Here is a 26,697-nt window from a genome sequence, read left to right as displayed (position 1 = left end):
TAAACCTGGTTGTATCCATGACATGGTTATAACCTGCTATAACCCTGGTTTTATTCACGATGACGTGGTTATAACCCTGGTTGTATCCATGATGTGGTTATAACCTGCTATAACCCTGGTTTTATTCAAGATGACGTGGTTATAACCTGCTATAACCCTGGTTGTATCCATGACATGGTTATAACCTGCTATAACCCTGGTTGTATCCATGACATGGTTATAACCTGCTATAACCCTGGTTGTATCCATGACATGGTTATAACCTGCTATAACCCTGGTTGTATCCATGACATGGTTATAACCTGTTATAACCCTGGTTGTATCCATGACATGGTTATAACCTGTTATAACCCTGGTTGTATCCATGATGTGGCTATAACCTGCTATAACCCTGGTTGTATCCATGACGTGGTTATAACCTGCTATAACCCTGGTTGTATCCATGACGTGGTTATAACCTGCTATAACCCTGGTTGTATCCATGACGTGGTTATAACCTGCTATAACCCTGGTTGTATCCATGACGTGGTTATAACCTGCTATAACCCTGGTTGTATCCATGACGTGGTTATAACCTGCTATAACCCTGGTTGTATCCATGACGTGGTTATAACCTGCTTATAACCCTGGTTTTATCCATGACGTGGTTATAACCTGCTATAACCCTGGTTGTATCCATGACGTGGTTATAACCTGCTATAACCCTGGTTGTATCCATGACGTGGTTATAACCTGCTATAACCCTGGTTGTATCATGACGTGGTTATAACCTGCTATAACCCTGGTTGTATCATGACGTGGTTATAACCTGCTATAACCCTGGTTGTATCCATGACGTGGTTATAACCTGCTATAACCCTGGTTGTATCCATGACGTGGTTATAACCTGCTATAACCCTGGTTTTATTCACGATGACGTGGTTAAAACCCTGGTTGTATCCATGATGTGGTTATAACCTGCTATAACCCTGGTTTTATTCACAATGACGTGGTTATAACCTGCTATAACCCTGGTTGTATCCATGACGTGGTTATAACCTGCTATAACCCTGGTTGTAACCATGACGTGGTTATAACCTGCTATAACCCTGGTTGTATCCATGACGTGGTTATAACCTGGTTGTATCCAACCCTGCTATAACCCTGGTTGTATCCATGACGTGGTTATAACCTGCTATAACCCTGGTTGTATCCATGACGTGGTTATAACCTGCTATAACCCTGGTTGTATCCATGACGTGGTTATAACCTGCTTATAACCCTGGTTTTATCCATGACGTGGTTATAACCTGCTTATAACCCTGGTTTTATCCATGACGTGGTTATAACCTGCTATAACCCTGGTTTTATCCATGACGTGGTTATAACCTGCTATAACCCTGGTTTTATCCATGACGTGGTTATAACCTGCTATAACCCTGGTTTTATCCATGCCGTGGTTATAACCTGCTAAAACCCTGGTTGTATCCATGACGTGGTTATAACCTGCTAAAACCCTGGTTGTATCCATGACGTGGTTATAACCTGCTAAAACCCTGGTTGTATCCATGACGTGGTTATAACCTGCTAAAACCCCGGTTGTATCCATGACGTGGTTATAACCTGCTATAACCCCGGTTTTATCCATGACGTGGTTATAACCTGCTATAACCCCGGTTGTATCCACGATGACGTGGTTATAACCTGCTAAAACCCCGGTTTTATCCATGACGTGGTTATAACCTGCTATAACCCCGGTTTTATCCATGACGTGGTTATAACCTGCTATAACCCTGGTTTTATCCATGACGTGGTTATAACCTGCTATAACCCTGGTTTTATCCATGACGTGGTTATAACCTGCTAAAACCCTGGTTGTATCCATGACGTGGTTATAACCTGCTAAAACCCTGGTTGTATCCATGACGTGGCTATAACCTGCTATAACCCTGGTTTTTATCCACGATGACGTGGTTATAACCTGCTATAACCCTGGTTTTTATCCACGATGACGTGGTTATAACCTGATATATCCCTGGTTTTATCCACGATGACGTGGTTATAACCTGATATATCCCTGGTTTTATCCACGATGACGTGGTTATAACCTGATATATCCCTGGTTTTATCCACGATGACGTGGTTATAACCTGATATATCCCTGGTTTTATCCACGATGACGTGGTTATAACCTGATATATCCCTGGTTTTATCCACGATGACGTGGTTATAACCTGCTATAACCCTGGTTTTTATCCACGATGACGTGGTTATAACCTGCTATAACCCTGGTTTTTATCCACGATGACGTGGTTATAACCTGCTATAACCCTGGTTTTATCCACGATGACGTGGTTATAACCTGCTATAACCCTGGTTTTATCCATGACATGGTTATAACCCTGGTTTTATCCATGATGTGGTTATAACCCTGGTTTTATCCATGATGACGTGGTTATAACCTACTATAACCCTGGTTTTATCCATGACATGGTTATAACCTACTATAACCCTGGTTTTATCCATGACATGGTTATAACCTACTATAACCCTGGTTTTATCCATGACATGGTTATAACCTACTATAACCCTGGTTTTATCCATGACATGGTTATAACCTACTATAACCCTGGTTTTATCCATGACATGGTTATAACCTACTATAACCCTGGTTTTATCCATGACATGGTTATAACCTACTATAACCCTGGTTTTATCCATGACATGGTTATAACCTACTATAACCCTGGTTTTATCCATGACATGGTTATAACCTACTATAACCCTGGTTTTATCCATGACATGGTTATAACCTACTATAACCCTGGTTTATCCATGACGTGGTTATAGCCTACTATAACCCTGGTTTTATCCACGACGTGGTTATAACCTACTATAACCCTGGTTTTATCCACGATGACGTGGTTATAACCTACTATAACCCTGGTTTTATCCATGACATGGTTATAACCTACTATAACCCTGGTTTTATCCATGACATGGTTATAACCTACTATAACCCTGGTTTTATCCATGACATGGTTATAACCTACTATAACCCTGGTTTTATCCACGATGACGTGGTTATAACCTACTATAACCCTGGTTTTATCCACGATGACGTGGTTATAACCTACTATAACCCTGGTTTTATCCATGACGTGGTTATAACCTGCTATAACCCTGGTTTTATCCACGATGACGTGGTTATAACCCTGGTTTTATCCACGATGACGTGGTTATAACACTGGTTTTATACACGATGACGTGGTTATAACACTGGTTTTATCCACGATGACGTGGTTATAACCTGCTATAACCCTGGTTTTATCCACGACGATGTGGTTATAACCCTGGTTTTATCCACGACGACGTGGTTATAACCCTGGTTTTATCCACGACGACGTGGTTATAACCTGCTATAACCTATGGCTCTGTCTCCCCCTCCCTCCCTCAGGTAAGATCCAGGAATGTGACCAGTTGTTTCTGGAGAGAGCCACGCTCCACGGGAAACTAGAGGAGCACGATAAGGCGTTACACATCCTGGTGCACCAGCTCAAAGACTTCCCAGCTGCGGAGGCCTACTGCGTGTGGGGTTCCGCCTCGCGGGACCCGGCCTACCAGCAGAGCCTCTTCCACCTCCTCCTGGGGGTCTATCTGGACCGGGACCTTCCCAGTAGTACGGTCACCGGGGAGCTGGAGATGGCAGCGGTGGACCTGTTAAACCGGCACGGGGAGGTGTTCGACGCTGTGCGCGTACTGGACCTGCTTCCTGAAGGCTGGTCCCTGCAGCTGCTTCGCCCGTTCCTCGGACGCGCCCTGCGGGGGAGTATGCACGCCTGCCGCACCTCCCAGGTTGCACTGGGGCTGGCGAGGTCAGAGAACCTACAGCTGCAGCACGACAGGGTGAGATTGGAACGACGCGACACACACACACACACACACACACACACAAAATCAAATCACATTTTTTTTGGGGTCACATACACGTGTTCAGCAGATGTTATTGCGAGTGTAGCGAAATGCTTGTGTTTCTAGCTCCAACAGTGCATTAATATCTACCCATTCTCAACAACACACACACACACACACACAACTCTGCATTATGTGTTTAGGACAAAGCTCTCCTGATTTTAAACCTTTTGTAATTGCTCCTACGTTCTGCTGAGTCGTGATGAAGGTGAGATGTAACTGTGGCCTTGTTGTCGTGTCATCAGTTGAAGCAGAGGAGGAGCCCAGTCCTGGTATCACAGAAGAAGGGGTGTGTTCTGTGCCACAACACCTTCAGCGAGCCGGACTGTGTGTGTCTTCCAGGAGGCGTGCCTGTACACACACACTGTGCCGCCCAGAGGGTGGTACGGGACTCGCCCACCAGGAGACAACTAGCCAATAGCAACAACCACACATGAAGCCCCTTGACCACCGTCACCACCCACGCCTCGCCCAGAGCCAGTGTGATGGGAGGAGCCTAGCAGCAGCCCGGGCTGTGATTGGTTGTGTCTGGGTGGGGGTGGGGGGTCACATCAGATGATGACTATGGGGGATAAAAGCACAGAGGTTACCATGGCTACCGTGGTCCAGCGTAGTGGGAGTAGCCCTGGAGCATACTCAGAAACACAGAGCTGACCACACTTCTCTACTGTGTGTGTGTGTGAAGGAAGGTATTTATTCCAGTGCCACCATGCATAAACAACAGGGAGACTGATGACCGACTGAGTTGTGAATGAAGTTCTACAACAAGAACTAAACTCCACATCCATAATGACTCTAACATTGAAGTGAAACCTACAGTCTGTCCTGGTCCTCTGTTATGTCTGTCCTAGTCCTCTGTTATGTCCTGTCTAGTGCTAATCCCCTCCTCTGTTATGTCCTGGTCCAGTGCTGAACCCCTCCTCTGTTATGTCCTGGTCCAGTGCTGAACCCCTCCTCTGTTATGTCCTGGTCTAGTGCTGAACCCCTCTGTTATGTCCTGGTCCAGTGCTGAACCCCTCCTCTGTTATGTCCTGGTCCAGTGCTGAACCCCTCCTCTGTTATGTCCTGGTCCAGTGCTGAACCCCTCCTCTGTTATGTCCTGGTCCAGTGCTGAACCCCTCCTCTGTTATGTCCTGGTCCAGTGCTGAACCCCTCCTCTGTTATGTCCTGGTCCAGTGCTGAACCCCTCCTCTGTTATGTCCTGGTCCAGTGCTGAACCCCTCCTCTGTTATGTCCTGGTCCAGTGCTGAACCCCTCCTCTGTTATGTCCTGGTCCAGTGCTGAACCCCTCCTCTGTTATGTCCTGGTCCAGTGCTGAACCCCTCCTCTGTTATGTCCTGGTCCAGTGCTGAACCCCTCCTCTGTTATGTCCTGGTCCAGTGCTGAACCCCTCCTCTGTTATGTCCTGGTCTAGTGCTGAACCCCTCCTCTGTTATGTCCTGGTCCAGTGCTGAACCCCTCCTCTGTTATGTCCTGGTCCAGTGCTGAACCCCTCCTCTGTTATGTCCTGGTCCAGTGCTGAACCCCTCCTCTGTTATGTCCTGGTCCAGTGCTGAACCCCTCCTCTGTTATGTCCTGGTCCAGTGCTGAACCCCTCCTCTGTTATGTCCTGGTCCAGTGCTGAACCCCTCCTCTGTTATGTCCTGGTCCAGTGCTGAACCCCTCCTCTGTTATGTCCTGGTCCAGTGCTGAACCCCTCCTCTGTTATGTCCTGGTCTAGTGCTGAACCCCTCCTCTGTTATGTCCTGGTCTAGTGCTGAACCCCTCCTCTGTTATGTCCTGGTCTAGTGCTGAACCCCTCCTCTGTTATGTCCTGGTCTAGTGCTGAACCCCTCCTCTGTTATGTCCTGGTCCAGTGCTGAACCCCTCCTCTGTTATGTCCTGGTCCAGTGCTGAACCCCTCCTCTGTTATGTCCTGGTCCAGTGCTGAACCCCTCCTCTGTTATGTCCTGGTCCAGTGCTGAACCCCTCCTCTGTTATGTCCTGGTCCAGTGCTGAACCCCTCCTCTGTTATGTCCTGGTCCAGTGCTGAACCCTCCTCTGTTATGTCCTGGTCCAGTGCTGAACCCCTCCTCTGTTATGTCCTGGTCCAGTGCTGAACCCCTCCTCTGTTATGTCTGTCCTGGTCCAGTGCTGAACCCCTCCTCTGTTATGTCTGTCCTGGTCTAGTGCTGAACCCCTCCTCTGTTATGTCCTGGTCCAAACCTGAAATGAGCTTGAGTCTATCCCTGGGGAGGGTCTTACTGCAGAACAGTTAGGCATCTCCTCCTTCACTACAGTGGCTCCTCTCTGCTGCTGGTATCTGAGACTGAACTTGAAGACGATGATTCCCCAGTGAGGCTGTGTTCACAGCCAGGAGCGTTCCTAATTGTTGCTAAATGTTCTGCTGTGTTGCACACACTCTCTCTCACCCCTCCAACCTGCTCCCCTACCCGAACATTGTGTCCACACTACTTAAGAACTGTCTCTCTGCCTTCAAGCAACAAAATAAAACAATGGTTTTTCACTTTGCTAACCAAGGTGGGGTTGAAACATCCAGCTAACCTGATTCTAGCTGGTTTCAGCTCTGACCAGGGCCGTATTCATTAGGCACCAAACTGAAGTAAACGTGATTGGGACAAGCTGAGCCATCTCGAAAAACAAACTTGTTTTCCTTTTCCACTGCGAAACATTTTGCTTCGGTGTTCCCTGATGAACATGACCCAGCTCTATGGGATGTGAAATGCTAAAACACTGAACAGAAGAATTGGCTAATGTTTTGCTAACCAAAGCAAACGTTTAACCTGATCCCAGATCTGTTCGTGCTCATGCCAACTTCATTGCTATTAGTCAAGCCAATTATTTTTGGCATGACTATGAGTGACAAGGAGTTGTCATGGTGACCCAAACAGACTGGCACTCAGGCTAAGCTATGTCCTATTTATAGAGTTCTCGGCTTTGTATCTGTCCCATTATGACATCAGTGACAGCATGAGCAGCACCATTGAGGCTATCACCATTTTAAAGTAGTACATTTTCTTTCTTTTTTTTATGTTTGAGAAAGTGTATCGCTAATATTAGTGATTTACCTCCACCTGCATTGCCCGGGGTCTTGAACCAAATCTTGTCATTCATTTGTTGTGGCCACTACAAGGCTTTGATACAGCTTAAAGCCATTTACAAAACTAAGAGGACCAATTTGAAGAAGACAATGCTCTCTGATCATTGACCGATCGCTCCCAACTCATAGGAATCCCTGTCCAGTTGACTACTTTAAAATGGTGGAAGCGCTCCGTGGCAAAGTCCATGCAAATAGTGTTATTTCCAAGTACTGATCTCTCTCCATCTCTAAGGTCCTGTCCCAGTTCATGTCGATCAGTAAACAACATGATTGTGGGTCGAACAAAGCAAGAAATCAGCCTTTGTATTAAACACATGGATTTACAGGGAATCCTTCAATTATGCAAATCAGCCGGTAAAATCTCATTTGTTTTTTGTGCCGACGCGTTACAACCAGATGGGCGTTTTGGGAACAGGAAAAGGGAAAACGCATTGCAATGCAGTCAGTCTGTCTGTTTAAAGGCTTCAGTTGTTTTGTTCTCACCCTGCTTGCAAGGTTTATAGCAAACTGATTTGTCTGTGAAACTATTTTGACTTTTTAAAATGTGTGAAATGTCAAACTTTTTGATGGATTTTGCAATAGACCATTTGATGAGCACAGACTAAGTGAAACTCCTCTTTTACACACACACACACACACACACACACACTTCCTTCTCTGTTCTTCTTCTCTGTTGGTGCAGGGTGTTGTGTCTGTCTGTTTCTCAGGTGGCACCCTATTCCCTATATAATACACTACATTTGACCAGGACCTCTGGCCGTTTGGGATGCACGCTATTCCCTATATAATACACTACATTTGACTAGGACCTCTGGCCGTTTGGGATGCACGCTATTCCCTATATAATACACTACATTTGACCAGGACCTCTGGCCGTTTGGGATGCACGCTATTCCCTATATAATACACTACATTTGACTAGGACCTCTGGCCGTTTGGGATGACACCATAACTGATCACAGCGTAACTGATCACAGCGTAACTGATCACACCGTAACTGATCACAGCGTAACTGATCACACCATAACTGATCACAGCGTAACTGATCACAGCGTAACTGATCACACCATAACTGATCACAGCGTAACTGATCACAGCGTAACTGATCACACCCGTCCTGATCACACCGTAACTGATCACAGCGTAACTGATCACACCGTAACTGCTGCCATGTGACTGGAAACCGATATGACTCTACATGTTGTAGATGAAGGTGTTGCTGTCTGGCTCTATTCCCTCCATACTCCACTACTGGTTTGACTCCCTATTGGCACCTGCACCGATTATGCACTTAATGTTCTGTTATTTGATAAAGGAATGAATCACTGTCCCCGTTACTCGATTGAAGATCTAAATGATGTTTGTTTTTAAATCATTGAAAGAGGGAAGTGTAGAATACCGGACTGAGCATAATCTTCTAGGTTTTGTTAAACCTCTAAGGTATTGTTCCCCTGATATTTGGGGGAAACAAAAATAAAAAAGAATCATTCTTGTGTTTACAAAGCCAGGAGCATATTTGTGGGCAGGGCTGACTATTCCAGTGGCTGGTTCCATGCACAGTGATTGGCCAGGATAACTAGGTCAGGTGTAACGATTGGACACATTAATTACAATAACTCCGCCCCCCCCCCCAAGAGTGGCACGTTTTGGAGGAGATGATGTCAGTGGACAACACCTTTAACACTATCTGGCACCCTATTTAGTATGTAGTGCACTACTTTGGACCAGAGCACATAATGGGTCTGGTCTAAAGTAGTGCACTATATAGGGAATAGGGTGCCATTTCACACAGCTTCAGGACCATCCATCCTTCTGTATGGTCATTTCTGGAACTGGGTTCCATTTCACACAGCTTCAGGACCATCCATCCTTCTGTATGGTCATCTCTGGAACGGGGTTCCATTTCACACAGCTTCAGGACCATCCATCCTTCTGTATGGTCATCTCTGGATGGATGTTCAAAATGGACCCATCTTTTCCATCACTTCTCAGATCATTTCAGTGACGTCCTGATTTCAAGATTAACATTTTTTAAATTAAAATTGTTACATGTTGAATAACATCTTTAACTTTGGTTCCAGGTTTCCTTCTGTTAGTGCCTGGGCTGTCGACGCTATACACATGGGCTCAGGTCTAAAGTAGTGCACTATATAGGGAATAGGGTGTCATTTGCCATGGTCTAAAGTAGTGCACTATATAGGGAATAGGGTGCCATTTGCCCTGGTCTAAAGAAGTGCACTATAAAGGGAATAGGGTGCCATTTGGGATGCAGTGGTTTACTCTGCACAAACAAGTACTTACTGTCTTCTGCCTTCAACCCTGGCACCAATAACACATCATGTGTCTAAACATGACCTTAAACAAACCTCTGGCTCTCTCCCTCTCTGGCTCTCTCTGGCTCCCTATCTCTCTCTATCTCTCTGGCTCTCTGGCTCTCTCCCTCTCTGGCTCTCTGGCTCTCTATCTCCCTCTAGCTCTTTCCCTCTCTGGGTCTCTAGCTCTCTCCCTCTCTGGCTCTCTGGCTCTCTAGCTCTCTCCCTCTCTGGCTCTCTAGCTCTCTCCCTCTCTGGCTCTCTCCCTCTCTAGCTCTCTCCCTCTCTCTGGCTCTCTCCCTCTCTGGCTCTCTCCCTCTCTGGCTCTCTCCCTCTCTGGCTCTCTCCCTCTCTGGCTCTCTCCCTCTCTGGCTCTCTCCTCTCTGGCTCTCTCTCTCCCTCTAGCTCTCTAGCTCTCTCCCTCTCTGGCTCTCTCCCCTCTCTAGCTCTCTCTCTCTCCCTCTCTGGCTCTCTAGCTCTCTCCCTCTCTGGCTCTCTATCTCTCTCTGGCTATCTCTCTAGCTCTCTCCCTCTGGCTCTCTCTCTCTCTGGCTATCTCTCTAGCTCTCTCCCTCTGTCTCTCTCCTGATGTATTTTATAAATATATAGATACTGGTATGTGTATATACTGTATATATAGTAGTTTGTTGCTTTGTAAATCAATGTAGATGGAATGTACAACATGTGAATAAACATGACTACATGCTGACATCAGTTGGTGGTTATATTGTAATGTGATTGAACAAATCGTCATATTACATGAAAATAGATACATAGAGAAGTACATATTACATGAAAATAGATACATAGAGAAGTACATATTACATGAAAATAGATACATAGAGAAGTACATATTACATGAAAATAGATACATAGAGAAGTACATATTACATGAAAATAGATACATAGAGAAGTACATATTACGTAAAATAGATACATAGAGAAGTACATATTACGTAAAAATAGATACATAGAGAAGTACATATTACGTAAAAATAGATACATAGAGAAGTACATATTACGTAAAAATAGATACATAGAGAAGTACATATTACGTGAAAATAGATACATAGAGAAGTACATATTACGTGAAAATAGATACATAGAGAAGTACATATTACGTGAAAATAGATACAACAGGGCATGATTCTATATGTGACATAGAGAAGTACATATTACGTGAAAATAGATACATAGTCCTTTTCCGAAGTACATATTACGTGAAAATAGATACATAGCGAAGTACATATTACGTCAAAATAGATACATAGCGAAGTACATATTACGTGAAAATAGATACATAGAGAAGTACATATTACGTCAAAATAGATACATAGAGAAGTACATATTACGTGAAAATAGATACATAGAATATTACTGAAAATAGATACATAGAGAAGTACATATTACGTGAAAATAGATACATAGAGAAGTACATATTACGTGAAAATAGATACATAGAGAAGTACATATTACGTGAAAATAGATACATAGAGAAGTACATATTACGTGAAAATAGATACATAGAGAAGTACATATTACGTAAAAATGGATACATAGAGAAGTACATATTACATGAAAATAGATACATAGAGAAGTACATATTACATGAAAATAGATACATAGAGAAGTACATATTACGTAAAAATAGATACATAGAGAAGTACATATTACGTAAAAATAGATACATAGAGAAGTACATATTACGTAAAAATAGATACATAGAGAAGTACATATTACGTGAAAATAGATACATAGAGAAGTACATATTACGTAAAAATAGATACATAGAGAAGTACATATTACGTAAAAATAGATACATAGAGAAGTACATATTACGTAAAAATAGATACATAGAGAAGTACATATTACGTAAAAATAGATACATAGAGAAGTACATATTACGTGAAAATAGATACATAGAGAAGTACATATTACGTGAAAATAGATACATAGAGAAGTACATATTACGTGAAAATAGATACATAGAGAAGTACATATTACGTGAAAATAGATACATAGAGAAGTACATATTACGTGAAAATAGATACATAGCGAAGTACATATTACGTGAAAATAGATACATAGCCTGTACATATTACGTGAAAATAGATACATAGCCTGTACATATTACGTGAAAATAGATACATAGAGAAGTACATATTACGTGAAAATAGATACATAGAGAATACATATGACGTGAAAATAGATACATAGAGAAGTACATATTACGTGAAAATAGATACATAGAGAAGTACATATTACGTGAAAATAGATACATAGAGAAGTACATATTACGTGAAAATAGATACATAGAGAAGTACATATTACGTGAAAATAGATACATAGAGAAGTACATATTACGTGAAAATAGATACATAGAGAAGTACATATTACGTGAAAATAGATACATAGAGAAGTACATGAAGAATCCAACCAGGGCATTGAATCTGATTCTATATGTGACAATCATTTGCAAGAGATGTCGTGAAGATTATAGATCCAGATTACATTATAAAATGTCATTTACTGTTGCGTCAACCGCCAGATCCACCCATGTAAAAGCCATGTGTCCTTTTCCGACTTCTGAAGCGGAGTCTCTGTGTTCTGTCTGTGTTACCGTGGAGACGTGAGCGTTCTGTCATCCTTCCCTAGAGGAGATACTTCTCTGTAAAGAAACCCGTACAGGACTGGATTAGAGCCAAACCAGCATAGCATGATGGATTTGTGGACACACACACACACACACACACACACACACACACACACACACACACACACACACACACACACACACACACACACACACACACACACACCACACACACCTCTGGCTGTGCTGAAGCAGCCTTCACAGTGCACTGTCCCTCTGTGGAGCCACATACTGTCTCCTACATGGAGGTCTCCTAGAGGACAATGGCACACCTCACACTGTCGAGGAGAGGAGGGGGGGAGGGAGACTGTTACATACAGTATGGGTTCAGAGACAGATTATTAGAATCACATGACTGACTGCCTGACTGATTGACTGACTGACTGACTGACTGCCTGCCTGCCTGCCTGCCTGCCTGCCTGCCTGCCTGCCTGCCTGCCTGCACACATGATACACATCTAGAGGACATATCCAGTTATCACTACAGCACAACTATGTGGAAGATGTGTGACTTCCTGTAGATGTGTGTTAAATAGATAGACGTGTAGATGTGTGTTAAATAGATAGACGTGTAGATGTGTGTTAAATAGATAGACGTGTAGATGTGTGTTGAATAGATAGACGTGTAGATGTGTGTTGAATAGATAGACGTGTAGATGTGTGTTGAATAGATAGACGTGTAGATGTGTGTTGAATAGATAGACGTGTAGACGTTCTGTAGATGTGTGTTGAATAGATAGATGTGTAGACGTTCTGTAGATGTGTGTTGAATAGATAGACATGTAGACGTACTGTAGATGTGTGTTGAATAGATAGACGTTCTGTAGATGTGTGTTGAATAGATAGACGTGTGTGGAATAGATAGACGTGTAGACGTACTGTAGATGTGTGTTGAATAGATAGACGTTCTGTAGATGTGTGTTAAATAGATAGACGTGTAGACGTACTGTAGATGTGTGTTGAATAGATAGACGTCCTGTAGATGTGTGTAAAATAGATAGACGTGTAGACGTACTGTAGATGTGTGTTAAATAGATAGACGTGTAGACGTTCTATAGATGTGTGTTGAATAGATAGACGTGTAGATGTGTGTTGAATAGATAGACATGATAGATGTGTAGATGTACTGTAGATGTGTGTTGAATAGATAGATGTGTAGACGTACTGTAGATGTGTGTTGAATAGATAGACATGATAGATGTGTAGATGTACTGTAGATGTGTGTTGAATAGATAGATGTGTAGACGTACTGTAGATGTGTGTTGAATAGATAGACGTCCTGTAGATGTGTGTTGAATAGATAGATGTGTAGACGTACTGTAGATGTGTGTTGAATAGATAGACGTGTAGACGTTCTGTAGATGTGTGTTGAATAGATAGATGTGTAGACGTACTGTAGATGTGTGTTGAATAGATAGACGTGTAGACGTTCTGTAGATGTGTGTTGAATAGATAGACGTGTAGACGTTCTGTAGATGTGTGTTGAATAGATAGACGTGTAGACGTACTGTAGATGTGTGTTGAATAGATAGACGTGAAGGCGTTCTGTAGATGTGTGTTGAATAGATAGACGTGTACTGTAGATGTGTGTTGAATAGATAGACGTGTAGACGTACTGTAGATGTGTGTTGAATAGATAGACGTGTAGACGTTCTGTAGATGTGTGTTGAATAGATAGACGTGTAGACGTACTGTAGATGTGTGTTGAATAGATAGACGTGTAGACGTACTGTAGATGTGTGTTGAATAGATAGACATACTGTAGGTGTGTGAAAATGCCACACTATTCCCTATATAGTGCACTACTTTTGACCAGAGCCTATAGGATCCATTGGGCCTGGTCTGAAGCAGTGCAGTTTTTAAAGAGCTTAGGAGAGACAATTGGGACACACATAGATATATGTTGAATAGACGGGTGTGTTTCTTTACCTTGAAGCAGGATGAGTGGCTGTAGATCTGTAGATCCTCCAGGATCATGTTGGCTCCAGCCACCATCGGTTTACAGCAGTACGAACACAGGCCCTTGGTCACACTCCTGTACAGCAGAGGGCAGTAGTGAGTTGGAGATAGAGAGAACACATAGTGACGGCTTTTCTGAGTGCAGAGTCAGTATCTGTGATGTTCAAGGACGATAAGACAAACACGGGCCTGATACCGTGTTCATTTACACGTTATAATCTGTTTTAACATTTATTTTGACTGTTCAGACAGAAAATGTATTTGCTACATGAACACAAAACACATGACTGACCTGTTAGGTATGGACTAGAGGAGAGTCTGGGTTGGAGTCAGGACTGACCTGTTAGGTATGGACTAGAGGAGAGTCTGGGTTGGAGTCAGGACTGACCTGTTAGGTATGGACTAGAGGAGAGTCTGGGTTGGAGTCAGGACTGACCTGTTAGGTATGGACTAGAGGAGAGTCTGGGTTGGAGTCAGGACTGACCTGTTAGGTATGGACTAGAGGAGAGTCTGGGTTGGAGTCAGGACTGACCTGTTGGGTATGGACTAGAGGAGAGTCTGGGTTGGAGTCAGGACTGCACCTGTTACCTGTTGGGTATGGACTAGAGGAGAGTCTGGGTTGGAGTCAGGACTGACCTGTTGGGTATGGACTAGAGGAGAGTCTGGGTTGGAGTCAGGACTGACCTGTTGGGTATGGACTAGAGAGAGAGTCTGGGTTGGAGTCAGGACTGACCTGTTAGGTATGGACTAGAGGAGAGTCTGGGTTGGAGTCAGGACTGACCTGTTAGGTATGGACTAGAGGAGAGTCTGGGTTGGAGTCAGGACTGACCTGTTAGGTATGGACTAGAGGAGAGTCTGGGTTGGAGTCAGGACTGACCTGTTAGGTATGGACTAGAGGAGAGTCTGGGTTGGAGTCAGGACTGACCTGTTAGGTATGGACTAGAGGAGAGTCTGGGTTGGAGTCAGGACTGACCTGTTAGGTATGGACTAGAGGAGAGTCTGGGTTGGAGTCAGGACTGACCTGTTAGGTATGGACTAGAGGAGAGTCTGGTTTGGAGTCAGGACTGACCTGTTAGGTATGGACTAGAGGAGAGTCTGGGTTGGAGTCAGGACTGACCTGTTAGGTATGGACTAGAGGAGAGTCTGGGTTGGAGTCAGGACTGACCTGTTGGGTATGGACTAGAGGAGAGTCTGGGTTGGAGTCAGGACTGACCTGTTGGGTATGGACTAGAGGAGAGTCTGGGTTGGAGTCAGGACTGACCTGTTAGGTATGGACTAGAGGAGAGTCTGGGTTGGAGTCAGGACTGACCTGTTAGGGTATGGACTAGAGAGAGAGTCTGGGTTGGAGTCAGGACTGACCTGTTAGGTATGGACTAGAGGAGAGTCTGGGTTGGAGTCAGGACTGACCTGTTAGGTATGGACTAGAGGGAGAGTCTGGGTTGGAGTCAGGACTGACCTGTTGGGTATGGACTAGAGGAGAGTCTGGGTTGGAGTCAGGACTGACCTGTTAGGTATGGACTAGAGGAGAGTCTGGGTTGGAGTCAGGACTGACCTGTTGGGTATGGACTAGAGGAGAGTCTGGGTTGGAGTCAGGACTGACCTGTTAGGTATGGACTAGAGGAGAGTCTGGGTTGGAGTCAGGACTGACCTGTTAGGTATGGACTAGAGAGGAGAGTCTGGGTTGGAGTCAGGACTGACCTGTTAGGTATGGACTAGAGGAGAGAGTCTGGGTTGGAGTCAGGACTGACCTGTTAGGTATGGACTAGAGGAGAGTCTGGTTTGGAGTCAGGACTGACCTGTTAGGTATGGACTAGAGAGGAGAGTCTGGGTTGGAGTCAGGACTGACCTGTTAGGTATGGACTAGAGGAGAGTCTGGGTTGGAGTCAGGACTGACCTGTTAGGTATGGACTAGAGAGGAGAGTCTGGGTTGGAGTCAGGACTGACCTGTTAGGTATGGACTAGAGAGGAGAGTCTGGGTTGGAGTCAGGACTGACCTGTTAGGTATGGACTAGAGGAGAGTCTGGGTTGGAGTCAGGACTGACCTGTTAGGTATGGACTAGAGAGGAGAGTCTGGGTTGGAGTCAGGACTGACCTGTTAGGTATGGACTAGAGAGGAGAGTCTGGGTTGGAGTCAGGACTGACCTGTTAGGTCTGGAGTGGAGAGGAGAGTCTGGTTTGGAGTCAGGACTGACCTGTTAGGTCTGGAGAGGAGAGGAGAGTCTGGTTTGGAGTCAGGACTGACCTGTTAGGTATGGAGAGGAGAGTCTGGGTTGGAGTCAGGACTGACCTGTTAGGTATGGACTAGAGGAGAGTCTGGGTTGGAGTCAGGACTGACCTGTTAGGTATGGACTAGAGGAGAGTCTGGGTTGGAGTCAGGACTGACCTGTTAGGTATGGACTAGAGAGGAGAGTCTGGTTTGGAGTCAGGACTGACCTGTTAGGTATGGACTAGAGAGGAGAGTCTGGGTTGGAGTCAGGACTGACCTGTTAGGTCTGGAGAGGAGAGGAGAGTCTGGTTTGGAGTCAGGACTGACCTGTTAGGTATGGACTAGAGAGGAGAGTCTGGTTTGGAGTCAGGACTGACCTGTTAGGTATGGACTAGAGAGGAGAGTCTGGGTTGGAGTCAGGACTGACCTGTTAGGTATGGACTAGAGAGAGAGTCTGGGTTGGAGTCAGGACTGACCTGTTAGGTATGGACTAGAGAGGAGAGTCTGGGTTGGAGTCAGGACTGACCTGTTAGGTATGGACTAGAGGAGAGTCTGGTTTGGAGTCAGGACTGACCTGTTGGGTATGGACTAGAGAGGAGAGTCTGGGTTGGAGTCAGGACTGACCTGTTAGGTATGGACTAGAGAGGAGAGTCTGGGTTGGAGTCAGGACTGACCTGTTAGGTATGGACTAGAGAGGAGAGTCTGGGTTGGAGTCAGGACTGACCTGTTAGGTATGGAGAGGAGAGTCTGGGTTGGAGTCAGGACTGACCTGTTAGGTCTGGAGAGGAGAGTCTGGTTTGGAGTCAGGACTGACCTGTTAGGTATGGAGAGGAGAGTCTGGGTTGGAGTCAGGACTGACCTGTTAGGTATGGAGAGGAGAGTCTGGGTTGGAGTCAGGACTGACCTGTTAGGTATGGAGAGGAGAGTCTGGGTTGGAGTCAGGACTGACCTGTTAGGTATGGACTAGAGAGGAGAGTCTGGGTTGGAGTCAGGACTGACCTGTTAGGTATGGACTAGAGGAGAGTCTGGGTTGGAGTCAGGACTGACCTGTTAGGTCTGGAGAGGAGAGTCTGGGTTGGAGTCAGGACTGACCTGTTAGGTATGGACTAGAGAGGAGAGTCTGGGTTGGAGTCAGGACTGACCTGTTAGGTATGGACTAGAGAGGAGAGTCTGGGTTGGAGTCAGGACTGACCTGTTAGGTATGGAGAGGAGAGTCTGGGTTGGAGTCAGGACTGACCTGTTAGGTATGGAGAGGAGAGTCTGGGTTGGAGTCAGGACTGACCTGTTAGGTATGGACTAGAGGAGAGTCTGGGTTGGAGTCAGGACTGACCTGTTAGGTATGGACTAGAGAGGAGAGTCTGGGTTGGAGTCAGGACTGACCTGTTAGGTATGGACTAGAGAGGAGAGTCTGGTTTGGAGTCAGGACTGACCTGTTAGGTATGGACTAGAGAGGAGAGTCTGGGTTGGAGTCAGGACTGACCTGTTAGGTATGGAGAGGAGAGTCTGGGTTGGAGTCAGGACTGACCTGTTAGGTATGGACTAGAGAGGAGAGTCTGGGTTGGAGTCAGGACTGACCTGTTAGGTATGGAGAGGAGAGTCTGGGTTGGAGTCAGGACTGACCTGTTAGGTATGGACTAGAGAGGAGAGTCTGGGTTGGAGTCAGGACTGACCTGTTAGGTATGGAGAGGAGAGTCTGGGTTGGAGTCAGGACTGACCTGTTAGGTATGGACTAGAGAGGAGAGTCTGGGTTGGAGTCAGGACTGACCTGTTAGGTATGGAGAGGAGAGTCTGGGTTGGAGTCAGGACTGACCTGTTAGGTATGGAGAGTAGAGTCTGGGTTGGAGTCAGGACTGACCTGTTAGGTATGGACTAGAGGAGAGTCTGGGTTGGAGTCAGGACTGACCTGTTCGGTATGGACTAGAGGAGAGTCTGGTTTGGAGACAGGACTGACCTGTTAGGTATGGACTAGAGGAGAGTCTGGTTTGGAGTCAGGACTGACCTGTTCGGTATGGAGAGTCTGGGTTGGAGTCAGGACTGACCTGTTAGGTATGGACTAGAGGAGAGTCTGGGTTGGAGTCAGGACTGACCTGTTCGGTATGGAGAGTCTGGTTTGGAGTCAGGACTGACCTGTTCGGTATGGAGAGTCTGGGTTGGAGTCAGGACTGACCTGTTAGGTATGGACTAGAGGAGAGTCTGGTTTGGAGTCAGGACTGACCTGTTCGGTATGGAGAGTCTGGTTTGGAGTCAGGACTGACCTGTTAGGTATGGAGAGGAGAGTCCGGGTTGGAGTCAGGACTGACCTGTTCGGTATGGAGAGTAGAGTCTGAGTTGGAGTCAGAGAGGGCGGGTCAGGGAGTCTGGTCTCTAAACTGAGAGAGGAGAGAATGAAGAAGAGTCGTTATGGTGTCGCTGACCCTGCTCAGTCCTGATTCATTTAGGATTTTAGACATCTCTGACAGTTGACCAAATCTCCGGACACATTTTATCGGAATCACAGTTTGGAGATAAAAGTTATTTAAAGTCATAAAGGGCAAGAAGATACATTAAACACTTTTTTAGTTAATCTTCATTATTATTTTAGAATTCATCAAATATTCATTATTATTTTAGAATTCATTATATATTCATTAGTATTTTAGAATTCATTATATATTCATTATTATTTTAGATTTCATTATATATTCATTATTATTTTAGAATTCATTATATATTCAGTTTGAAATCCGGAGAACAACATTTCCTGGCATAGAGCCAACATGGAAATGAATCGTTTTGGAAATATTTAGAGAATTCCAAAACAAATCTTCCCCTTGTGACAGCCTGGTCTCATAGACTAGACGTAACATAGTAAAAATAATTCCAGGGCTCTAATCCGTATGATATGTTACCTTGGGTATGGTTACGGCAGGGTAGCCTAGTGGTTAGAGCGTTGGACTAGTAACCGGAAGTTCAAATCCCTGAGCTGACAAGGTACAAATCTGTCGTTCTGCCCCTGAACAGGCAGTTAACCCACTGTTCCTAGGCCATCATTGAAAATAAGAATTTGTTCTTAACTGACTTGCCTAGTTAAATAAATAAAATAAAAAACATAAGACAGAAGGTTATTAAGGCAAAACCCCAAATGTTGCGTGTTCGAATCTCATCATGGACAACTTTAGCATTTTAGCCAATTAGCAACATTGCAACTACCTTTAATTTAACTCCTAATCTTAACTCTAACCCCTAGCCTAGCTAATGTTATCCACCTAGCTAACATTAGCTTTAGCCACCTAGCCAATGTTAGCCACCTAGCCAACGTTAGCCACCTAGCCAATGTTAGCCACCTAGCCAACGTTAGCCACAACAAATTGAAATTCGTAACATATCATACATTTAGAAAATTCCAGCTGTGCTGGGTGGAGATGAGAGTACATGGCCATTAAGTCCAGATCGTTCTTCAAGATGTTCAAACGTTCATAGATGACCAGCAGGGTCAAATAATAATCACAGTGCAGAGTTAAAAAGTAAGAACATAACAAAGGAAACAGTAACACAATAACATAACTGTTCATTGTTGTCATGACTTTGAATGCATACTGCCAATCATCAATGTTCATTATGTCAGAAGTACCTGATCTCACTGATTACAACTTGGGACATTGGAGGTGGTGGTGGTGGTGGAGTTGTTGGAGGTGGTGGTGGAGTTGTTGGAGGTGGTGGTGGAGTTGTTGGAGGTGGTGGTGGAGTTGTTGGAGGTGGTGGTGGAGTTGTTGGAGGTGGTGGTGGTGGTGGAGTTGTTGGAGGTGGTGGTGGTGGTAGAGTTGTTGGAGGTGGTGGTGGTGGTGGTGGAGTTGTTGGAGAAGGTGGTGGTGGTAGAGTTGTTGGAGAAGGTGGTGGTGGTAGAGTTGTTGGAGAAGGTGGTGGAGTTGTTGGAGGTGGTGGTGGTGGTAGAGTTGTTGGAGGTGGTGGTGGTGGTGGTAGAGTTGTTGGAGAAGGTGGTGGTGGTAGAGTTGTTGGAGAAGGTGGTGGTGGTAGAGTTGTTGTTGGAGGTGGTGGTGGTGGTGGTAGAGTTGTTGTTGGAGGAGGAAGTGGTGGTGGTAGAGTTGTTGGAGGTGGTGGAGTTGTTGGGACTGCCGGGGGCTCTTCATCAGTGATGTGGGTAATGGCGTAGGGGAGTACCTCTGGAGGGCTTAGTGGGGAGTAGAATAGTTTTTTGGGGGAGGAAAAGACCTTTGCAGTAAAGAGGGACATGGATGGGCTCTTCAGCGATGAAATGGATGGGCTCTTCAGCGATGAGATCCTACAAAACCACACGGAAATAAAACAAGAGTTTTGGTCAGTTACTGTAATACAGCATTAAATAAAAGCTCACAAACACAATCAAACTTTAAACTCATGTAAAGTCACTTGTTCTATGTGTCTGACTTACGTGGGGGAGTTTAGGGACTTTGGGGAGTTTAGGGACTTTGGAGAGGTGCTCCCAGGACTCATGGCTGTCTTGGGATCGTTCATGCTCTTTGAGGTGGTGCTGGGAGGAGAGCGAAGACCGTCACGGTTGAGTACACTATTAGGAGGGTCTGACACTTTTTTTCTGAGTTTGGTACAATTTTAGTCCCCTGAGTTCGAATTTTGACCTTTTTACCTTAAAACAGTCTTGGTCTTCGGAGGAAGTGGAGGGCTGAGGTAAAACGAAACAAACGAAAAACACATACAAACACAAAAATCAGTTTAAGGAAAACACTGACTACCAGATAGTAGATATCTAGTTAAACACTGTGACTACCAGATAGTAGATATCTAGTTAAACACTGTGACTACCAGATAGTAGATATCTAGTTAAACACTGTGACTACCAGATAGATATCTAGTTAAACACTGTGACTACCAGATAGTAGATATCTAGTTAAACACTGTGACTACCAGATAGTAGATATCTAGTTAAACACTGTGACTACCAGATAGTAGATATCTAGTTAAACACTGTGACTACCAGATAGTAGATATCTAGTTAAACACTGTGACTACCAGATAGTAGATATCTAGTTAAACACTGTGACTACCAGATAGTAGATATCTAGTTAAACACTGTGACTACCAGATAGTAGATATCTAGTTAAACACTGTGACTACCAGATAGTAGATATCTAGTTAAACACTGTGACTACCAGATAGTAGATATCTAGTTAAACACTGTGACTACCAGATAGTAGATATCTAGTTAAACACTGTGACTACCAGATAGTAGATATCTAGTTAAACACTGTGACTACCAGATAGTAGATATCTAGTTAAACACTGTGACTACCAGATAGTAGATATCTAGTTAAACACTGTGACTACCAGATAGTAGATATCTAGTTAAACACTGTGACTACCAGATAGTAGATATCTAGTTAAACACTGTGACTACCAGATAGTAGATATCTAGTTAAACACTGTGACTACCAGATAGTAGATATCTAGTTAAACACTGTGACTACCAGATAGTAGATATCTAGTTAAACACTGTGACTACCAGATAGTAGATATCTAGTTAAACACTGTGACTACCAGATAGTAGATATCTAGTTAAAGAAAACACTGTGACTACCAGATAGTAGATATCTAGTTAAAGAAAACACTGTGACTACCAGATAGTAGATATCTAGTTAAACACTGTGACTACCAGATAGTAGATATCTAGTTAAACACTGTGACTACCAGATAGTAGATATCTAGTTAAACACTGTGACTACCAGATAGTAGATATCTAGTTAAACACTGTGACTACCAGATAGTAGATATCTAGTTAAACACTGTGACTACCAGATAGTAGATATCTAGTTAAACACTGTGACTACCAGATAGTAGATATCTAGTTAGAGAAAACACTGTGACTACCAGATAGTAGATATCTAGTTAAACACTGTGACTACCAGATAGTAGATATCTAGTTAAACACTGTGACTACCAGATAGTAGATATCTAGTTAAACACTGTGACTACCAGATAGTAGATATCTAGTTAAACACTGTGACTACCAGATAGTAGATATCTAGTTAAACACTGTGACTACCAGATAGTAGATATCTAGTTAAACACTGTGACTACCAGATAGTAGATATCTAGTTAGAAAAACACTGTGACTACCAGATAGTAGATATCTAGTTAAACACTGTGACTACCAGATAGTAGATATCTAGTTAAACACTGTGACTACCAGATAGTAGATATCTAGTTAAACACTGTGACTACCAGATAGTAGATATCTAGTTAAACACTGTGACTACCAGATAGTAGATATCTAGTTAGAGAAAACACTGTGACTACCAGATAGTAGATATCTAGTTAAACACTGTGACTACCAGATAGTAGATATCTAGTTAAACACTGTGACTACCAGATAGTAGATATCTAGTTAAACACTGTGACTACCAGATAGTAGATATCTAGTTAAACACTGTGACTACCAGATAGTAGATATCTAGTTAGAGAAAACACTGTGACTACCAGATAGTAGATATCTAGTTAAACACTGTGACTACCAGATAGTAGATATCTAGTTAAACACTGTGACTACCAGATAGTAGATATCTAGTTAAACACTGTGACTACCAGATAGTAGATATCTAGTTAAACACTGTGACTACCAGATAGTAGATATCTAGTTAAACACTGTGACTACCAGATAGTAGATATCTAGTTAAACACTGTGACTAGCAGATAGTAGATATCTAGTTAAACACTGTGACTACCAGATAGTAGATATCTAGTTAAACACTGTGACTACCAGATAGTAGATATCTAGTTAAACACTGTGACTACCAGATAGTAGATATCTAGTTAAACACTGTGACTACCAGATAGTAGATATCTAGTTAGAGAAAACACTGTGACTACCAGATAGTAGATATCTAGTTAAACACTGTGACTACCAGATAGTAGATATCTAGTTAAAGAAAAGACTGTGACTACCAGATAGTAGATATCTAGTTAAACACTGTGACTACCAGATAGTATATATCTAGTTAAACACTGTGACTACCAGATAGTATATATCTAGTTAAACACTGTGACTACCAGATAGTAGATATCTAGTTAAACACTGTGACTACCAGATAGTATATATCTAGTTAAACACTGTGACTACCAGATAGTATTATTAGTTAAACACTGTGACTACCAGATAGTAGATATCTAGTTAAAGAAAACACTGTGACTACCAGATAGTAGATATCTAGTTAAAGAAAACACTGTGACTACCAGATAGTAGATATCTAGTTAAAGAAAACACTGTGACTACCAGATAGTAGATATCTAGTTAAACACTGTGACTACCAGATAGTAGATATCTAGTTAAACACTGTGACTACCAGATAGTAGATATCTAGTTAGAGAAAACACTGTGACTACCAGATAGTAGATATCTAGTTAAACACTGTGACTACCAGATAGTAGATATCTAGTTAAACACTGTGACTACCAGATAGTAGATATCTAGTTAAAGAAAACACTGTGACTACCAGATAGTAGATATCTAGTTAAACACTGTGACTACCAGATAGTAGATATCTAGTTAAACACTGTGACTACCAGATAGTAGATATCTAGTTAAAGAAAACACTGTGACTACCAGATAGTAGATATCTAGTTAAACACTGACTACCAGATAGTAGATATCTAGTTAAACACTGTGACTACGCAGATAGTAGATATCTAGTTAAACACTGTGACTACCAGATAGGAGATATCTAGTTAAACACTGTGACTACCAGATAGCGATATCTAGTTAAACACTGTGACTACAGATAGTAGATATCTAGTTAAACACTGTGACTACCAGATAGCCGATATCTAGTTAAACACTGTGACTACCAGATAGTAGATATCTAGTTAAACACTGTGACTACCAGATAGTAGATATCTAGTTAAACACTGTGACTAGCAGATAGTAGATATCTAGCTAAACACTGTGACTACCAGATAGTAGATATCTAGTTAAAGAAAACACTGTGACTACCAGATAGTAGATATCTAGTTAAACACTGTGACTACCAGATAGTAGATATCTAGTTAAACACTGTGACTAGCAGATAGTAGATATCCCTGTGACATAGTAGATATCTAGTTAAAGAAAACACTGTGACTACCAGATAGAGCGTTAGAGAAAACACTGTGACTACCAGATAGTAGATATCTAGTTAGAGAAAACACTATGACTACCCGACACCGAGCGCCGCCCGTACATAGGAGAGGACCCGACGTCGAGCGCCGTCCGTACATCGGAGAGGATCCGACGCCAGCGGAAGCCGTGACAACTCCTGTGTTCCAAGGTCACGTTGTGTTAGCTCATCCAAGTTTATAATTTTAAAAGGCTAATTGATCATTAGAAAACCCTTTTGCAATTATGTTAGCACAGCTGAAAACTGTTGTCCTGATTAAAGATGCAATAAAACTGACCTTGAAATTAGTTGAGTATCTGGAGCGTCAGCATTTGTGGGTTCGATTACAGGCTCAAAATGGCTAAAAACAAATAACTTTCTTCTGAGAAATGAAGGCTATTCAATGCGAGAAATTGCCAAGGAACTGAAGATCGCGTACAATGCTGTGTACCTCTCCCTTCAAAGAAAGATGCAAACTGGCGTTGTGCACCGGGGCCTCCCACTCCCAACTGAGCAAGAGGACAAGTACATTAGAGGGTCAAGTTTGACGAACGGACACCTCACAAGTCCTCAATTGGCAGCTTCATTAAATAGTACCCGCAAAACACCAGTCTCAACGTCAACAATGAAGAGGCGACTCCGAGATGCTGGCCTTCTAGGCAGGAACGCTGCTAAGATAAAAACAATGCAAATGTACCTCTTGGTCAGATGGTTGACTGGGGTGCTGGGGCTGGCAGGGACGGGCTGGCAGGGATGGGCTGGCAGGGACGGTCTGGCAGGGATGGGCTGGCCCACCTCCGACTGCAGGCTGTGGTTAGCATTAAACAGACAGAGGGAGATGGATGTTAGAGAGAGAATTTTACCAAATTTGATATTGTCAAATCATTTAGATGTTTGACATTGGTAAACTTCTTACTATGGTGACAGTGTCAGTAGATTTGAGACAGCTCAGAACCTCTCCACACAGTGAGTGTGTGTGTGTGTGTGTGTGTGTGTGTGTGTGTGTGTGTGTGTGTGCTGCGTCTGATCCAGCTGTTGTCTTTCAGTACTGCTCCCTGTGTGTGTGTGTGTGTCCTGACTCCACTTGCTCCTCCTCCTCCTCCATGCTGCTTCTGATCCAGCTGTTGTCTTTCAGCAGACTGGTCTTCTTCCTGCTGCTGTCAACGTTGTTCTGACTGGCACTCATCTCCTGACTTCTTCTGACAGGCTTCGACTTCTGACTGAAAACAGACATCGCAGAAAGCAAGGCGAGGATGTTCCAGTCTGTGCTAGAAGAAACATGAAATGTAACAGAGATATCGGTGTGATGAACACTCACAACCTGGGTCACCTGCTACGTTTCAACATTCCAATGACCTGTCCTGAGGACATACCTGCATGTGGAGGTATCTGTTTTATGACGAACGCTTCCTGATGTGGTTAAGAATGGCGTGCTAGATGGTATGTTTGATTACGCAATAATGTTCAACACACAGAGCCTAAGTTATGATTGAACAATCACAAACTTAAATGGTTGAGAACAGCAGACTTTGTTTCACTGTGGCTTAATAGTATTGCTATGGCTTAATAGTGTTGTCAGGGCTTAATAGTGTTGTCAGGGCTTAATAGTGTTGTTACGGCTTAATAGTGTTGTTATGGCTTAATAGTGTTGTCAGGGCTTAATAGTGTTGTTATGGCTTAATAGTGTTGTTATGGCTTAATAGTGTTGTTATGGCTTAATAGTGTTGTCAGGGCTTAATAGTGTTGTTATGGCTTAATAGTGTTGTTATGGCTTAATAGTGTTGTTATGGCTTAATAGTGTTGCTATGGCTTAATAGTGTTGTTAGGGCTTAATAGCGTTGCTATGGCTTAATAGTGTTGTTATGGCTTAATAGTGTTGCTATGGCTTAATAGTGTTGTTATGGCTTAATAGTGTTGTTACGGCTTAATAGTGTTGTTGGGGCTTAATAGTGTTGTTAGGGCTTAATAGTGTCGTCAGGGCTTAATAGTGTCGTTAGGGCTTAATAGTGTCGTTATGGCTTAATAGTGTTGTTAGGGCTTAATAGTGTTGTTATGGCTTAATAGTGTTGCTATGGCTTAATAGTGTTGTTAGGGCTTAATAGTGTTGCTATGGCTTAATAGTGTTGTTATGGCTTAATAGTGTTGCTATGGCTTAATAGTGTTGTTAGGGCTTAATAGTGTTGTTATGGCTTAATAGTGTTGTTACGGCTTAATAGTGTTGTTGGGGCTTAATAGTGTTGTTAGGGCTTAATAGTGTCGTCAGGGCTTAATAGTGTCGTTAGGGCTTAATAGTGTCGTTATGGCTTAATAGTGTTGTTAGGGCTTAATAGTGTTGTTAGGGCTTAATAGTGTTGTTAGGGCTTAATAGTGTTGCTATGGCTTAATAGTGTCATGGG

General features: G+C 43.5%; 3 protein-coding genes across 11 annotated transcripts in view; 1 reads left to right on the top strand and 2 right to left on the bottom strand.

The window, feature by feature from the left end:
- Nucleotides 1-4,846, top strand: part of tgfbrap1 (transforming growth factor, beta receptor associated protein 1) — an 18,554-nt gene extending 13,708 nt beyond the window's left edge. For all 7 annotated transcript variants that reach the window (XM_046337906.1, XM_046337909.1, XM_046337911.1 and 4 more), the window contains exons 11-12: nucleotides 3,437-3,885; nucleotides 4,197-4,846. In XM_046337906.1, the coding sequence (XP_046193862.1) occupies nucleotides 3,437-3,885; nucleotides 4,197-4,388 (641 nt within the window). In that variant the 3' untranslated portion in view covers nucleotides 4,389-4,846. The remainder of the gene's footprint in view (nucleotides 1-3,436; nucleotides 3,886-4,196) is intronic.
- Nucleotides 4,847-11,662: 6,816 nt separating this feature from the next.
- LOC124023375 (sciellin-like) lies at nucleotides 11,663-19,927 on the bottom strand. 3 transcript variants are annotated; one of them, XM_046337902.1, is made up of 5 exons: nucleotides 19,792-19,927; nucleotides 18,437-18,550; nucleotides 13,946-14,051; nucleotides 12,192-12,294; nucleotides 11,663-12,031 (listed from the first exon to the last, which is right to left on the bottom strand). In XM_046337902.1, exons 1-5 carry the CDS (start codon nucleotides 19,818-19,820, stop codon nucleotides 12,015-12,017), a joined length of 369 nt encoding a protein of 122 aa, XP_046193858.1. In that variant the 5' UTR covers nucleotides 19,821-19,927; the 3' UTR covers nucleotides 11,663-12,014. The 3 variants fall into 3 exon arrangements, with proteins under 3 accessions (XP_046193858.1, XP_046193859.1, XP_046193860.1); XM_046337903.1 differs by having other exon boundaries at nucleotides 18,482-18,550; XM_046337904.1 differs by lacking the exon at nucleotides 18,437-18,550.
- Nucleotides 19,928-20,585: 658 nt separating this feature from the next.
- LOC124023378 (fibronectin-binding protein A-like) lies at nucleotides 20,586-25,569 on the bottom strand (the record flags this gene model as incomplete). The annotated part of the gene is made up of 4 exons (XM_046337912.1): nucleotides 20,586-20,688; nucleotides 20,803-20,838; nucleotides 24,999-25,109; nucleotides 25,381-25,569. Coding segments are annotated over 4 exons (439 nt in total), but the record flags the coding sequence as incomplete, so codon positions are not given.
- Between the last annotated feature and the right edge of the window lie 1,128 nt (nucleotides 25,570-26,697).

This window comes from Oncorhynchus gorbuscha, unplaced genomic scaffold (assembly GCF_021184085.1).
Source record: "Oncorhynchus gorbuscha isolate QuinsamMale2020 ecotype Even-year unplaced genomic scaffold, OgorEven_v1.0 Un_scaffold_1618, whole genome shotgun sequence".
In the NCBI taxonomy this organism is placed as follows: domain Eukaryota; kingdom Metazoa; phylum Chordata; class Actinopteri; order Salmoniformes; family Salmonidae; genus Oncorhynchus; species Oncorhynchus gorbuscha.
Note: the sequence above shows the minus strand (reverse complement) of the source record. Positions and strands in the feature narration are given on the sequence as shown.